At 44.9% G+C, this 3,881-nt stretch overlaps 1 protein-coding gene across 1 annotated transcript; it reads right to left on the minus strand.

Moving 5' to 3' along the window:
• Positions 1–805: 805 nt before the first annotated feature.
• On the minus strand, positions 806–1,756 carry LOC103542872 (olfactory receptor 2V1-like). Its single transcript, XM_008509800.2, has one exon. It carries the CDS (start codon positions 1,754–1,756, stop codon positions 806–808), a length of 951 nt encoding a protein of 316 aa, XP_008508022.2.
• Between the last annotated feature and the right edge of the window lie 2,125 nt (positions 1,757–3,881).

Below are 3,881 nucleotides of genomic sequence, written 5' to 3' on the forward strand. Positions count from 1 at the left end.
CCATCACTGAGGCCTCCTCTCTGGACCTATGGGCACTTTAGTTTGCAATCCCTGCATTAAACTTGTCTTAGATGTATCTATGATGCCATTTGTGACCTCTCGCTGACACTAACAATGGAACAGGTATCCACATTGTACCTTGAGTGCATGTAGATAACCATATTTGCTAAACTCTACTTTAGCTTACCATCATTCCTGAGTTTCCGTGTATCACAGATTGGATTTCCCAGAAGCAGACTGAGACAGGTTTTACAATGGAGGAGGTTTATTGGAGAGTGCTCTCAGAATTGAAACTTATGGTAGGGGAAAGGAGTTAAGGAAGTGAAACTGGATGCAGGGAGAAGTTGCCTTTGATGCCTGAGATGATGCTACAGGGAGCTCTGGAGCTGAGATGGCCCTTCAGAGTCAAATTGAGGCAAGGTGGCCAGGTCTTTATACTCTCCTTTGACCATTAATAGGATTTAGGCAACTCACCATGGAGAAACATGACGTTGGGCAAGGTGCCTCTCCTTAGCCATGGGCAATTCCTGGAGAGGGAAACAGCTGAAAGCTATCACCTGCGAACTCTGTGGGATACAGGCTCTGTGTCTTCTATTCTTTGTAAGCTGTTGGTCCAGCCATCCTTCAAAATTGTAAACACTCAGCATGGACTTGCTGGATTGAATTGATGTGTTAATCTGATTAACTCTAGTTAGAGAATGACTTACTTTTAGCAGGGCTCATTTGTTTCTACTCCAATCAAACTTCAGGTGGCTAATTCAGGTTCTAGGTCCCAAGGCCCACATCCCCTGGCACCAAGGCTGACCTAGTCCTGCTCCCTACTACATAGACACCTCCACAGGAGTTTTTTGAGAGCCCTGGCCACTTCCTTGTTCCTCAAGCTGTAGATGAGCGGGTTGAGCATAGGGGTGATCATGGTATAGAAGACAGAGACCACCTTGTCCTGTTTGGAGGAGTGGTAGGTCTGGGGCCTCATGTAGGTGATCATGGCGGCCCCGTAGAAGAGGGAGACCACTGCCATGTGGGATGAGCAGGTAGCAAAGGCCTTCTGACGACCTTCAGCAGAACGCATACGGAGCACAGCCACTAGGATCTTCAGGTAGGAGGCAGAGATGACAGAGAAGGGCAGGAGCAGCATGAGGATACAGCAGACATAGATCATGGTCTCGTAGAGAGAGGTGTCAGCACAGGCCAGCTTGAGCACAGCAGGGACATCACAGAAGAAGTGGTCAATCTCCTGGGAGCCACAGTAGGGAAAGCTTAGAGTGAAGACAGCCTGAATCAGCCCATCTACCAGGCCAAAGAGCCAGGAGCCTGATACCATGAGCCAGCATACACGGCGGCTCATGACCACTGAGTATCTCAGGGGGTTGCTGATGGCCACATAGCGGTCATAGGCCATGAAAGCCAGCAGGAAGCACTCATCCCCTAGAAGGGTGACGAAGAAGAGGATCTGGAGCCCACAGCCTGTGAAGCAGATGGAGCCATGGCCCATGAGGAAGTCAACGGCCATCCGTGGCACAATGGTGGAGATGAGCATGAGGTCCATGAGTGACAGCCAGCTGAGGAAGAAGTACATGGGGGTGTGCAGGTGGGAGCTGACATTGATGAGGAGGATCATGAGCCCGTTGCCAGAGAGAGCCATCAAAAACATGATCATGGTGATGGAAAAGAGGAAGATGTGGAGTGGCGAGTGGGTGAAGAGGCCCAGGAAAATGAAGTGGGAGATGAGAGTCTGGTTTCCCACCCAGACCATTGATCCTGCAGAGGGATGCGCCAGAGGCAGAGTTGGGATCTGGAAACAGGAGGTTTAAGTTTAGGGCCGTGCTACTGAGGACATTACAACTTTACCCAATGCATTGCCCTCTTTAATTGGTACTCGGTTTAGAATAATAGGTAAGCCCTCATTAAGAAAAAGGATCTCTAACAGAGATGCAGGTTGTTGTTGTTGTTTTAACTTCTACGACTTTCTGCACATAAGTGAGAAGCAAATTTTAAGCTATTTCTTGCTAAAACGAGCACTGCTTCTGCCTTTGCTAGGAGCTGTTCTGTTCTCCAGCCCTCATAATTGCTTCTCCTAGAAAGCTCTAGGCCAGCCTTACCCAAGGATTTGATTTTTCAGGAAAAGGTACTAAAGTGGCAAAGACATTTACCAGCTGTGTGAATGGGACACTTGTATAACCTTTTTGAACCTCATTTCCTTGTCTTAAATTGAGATAACAATATTATCTTATGGGGTGATTGCAAAGATTGAAGGTGATAACAAGCAATGCCCAGTAGTTTAGAAGTGATGACAGCTGACATGACTTGAGTATTTCTCATGTGCCAGGCACCCAGTGAGCACTCTGCCACAACCTTGCATTTAACCCTCATAACTGCCCTGAAAAATGGACCATTACCCCCATTTCACAAGTGGGGAAACGTAAACAGAGGGAGGTTTATTAATTTTTTCTTTTCCTATATGAAAATCTTAAAGTATTTCCGAAGTAGCTTAGTAAATGAGAGACTAGAGGAAATCCAAAAGCCCAACACAAAGGAAACACTAAGTGAATTATGGTACAATCACACGATAAAAAATATGTAGTCAATGGGATATGTATGACATTTTAATAGATACTGCGCAAAAACATATATGTATCTACTGATATATTTCTAAAGCCTAGGAGAACATGCCAAGATATCAATAGTGTGGTTCCTTCTCGGTAGTGGGATTTAGGGTTATCTCCTCCCAATTTCTCTGTATTTTACACATTTTCTATGAGGAATGTGGAAATATAACTTTATTTTTAAGGCAAAGTTATACTATATACAGGATCAACACTCAAAAATCAGCAGTATTCACATACAATACTACTAACCAATTAGTAAAAGTAGTAGAAAAAAATATATCTTATTCACAATTGCAACAAAAACTGTGAAGTACCTAGGAAAGAACCCTCATGCTAAAAATTATAAAGCATTACCGAAGACAAAACAGAAGGCCTGAAGACAGCTACGCATATTCTTGTACAGATAGGTCCCACATTGTAAGAACGTAAATTCTCCCAAAAATTAATCTGTAAAATCTACATGATCCCAGTTAAAATCCCAATAGGACACTTGCAGTTTGGAAATGGCAGTGTAGAGTTAGAATTCTCTGAGAAGTCCCCCAAAAGCAGTGAGAGATTGAGAGCAGAAGCACAGTCCATGTTGGATGAAGTTGGGATACCTGAAAGCGGAACCCTCAAGATAAAATTGGAAGGGACACCAAAAGCAGTAGAAACCGAGCAGGAGTGAAGGAGAAAGTGGAAAAAGGGCACCTATGAGCATAGACCAAAGTGTCTTCTCTAAAAAGAAGGGAAAAACCAAAATTGCTTGTTTGTGCCAGTGGAAGCAAGGAACCTCTTGGGACCCAGTTTCTCCAACGAGCAGAGAAAGAAATGAACAAAGAATCACACAGACTAGCCTCATTCGCAGGAAGAATTCTGTCTTGGTGGCAGGGAGAGAAGAGGGGATGTGCATTAAGAGCAGCCCTGCAGCTCTCCATCTCAGTAGCCTGAGAATAGCTAGAGGTTATCCTTAACACCCAGGGTCGTGAGAACCATGATGTACAAAGAACTCCGCTTCTGGGTTAAAATGGCTGATTGAACATGCTCAACGACTGTGCCCTCCAAAAGTCCCACTAGAAAGCGAGTAACCACAGGGAAAATGAGAACAAGGCAGAAGAAAACAACAATGTTATTTGGAAGCTGAAACCAGATGAGTCGGGATAATGTACTTGCAGATCTAAGAAGGCTGAGGAGCTGATTAAGCCATGGTCAGGGCAAGACCGAAAATGGGGATAGCTTGAAAATCTGCTGAAGAAGCACAAATCCCTCCCTACTCCACACATGTGGGCCCTG

This window comes from Equus przewalskii, chromosome 10 (genome assembly GCF_037783145.1).
Source record: "Equus przewalskii isolate Varuska chromosome 10, EquPr2, whole genome shotgun sequence".
Taxonomy (NCBI): Eukaryota; Metazoa; Chordata; class Mammalia; order Perissodactyla; family Equidae; genus Equus; species Equus przewalskii.

What these genes read in the sequence shown, in the direction of transcription:
- LOC103542872 (XM_008509800.2), bottom strand. Translation starts at nt 1,756, where the DNA reads ATGGTCTGGGTGGGAAACCAGACTCTCATCTCCCACTTCATTTTCCTG.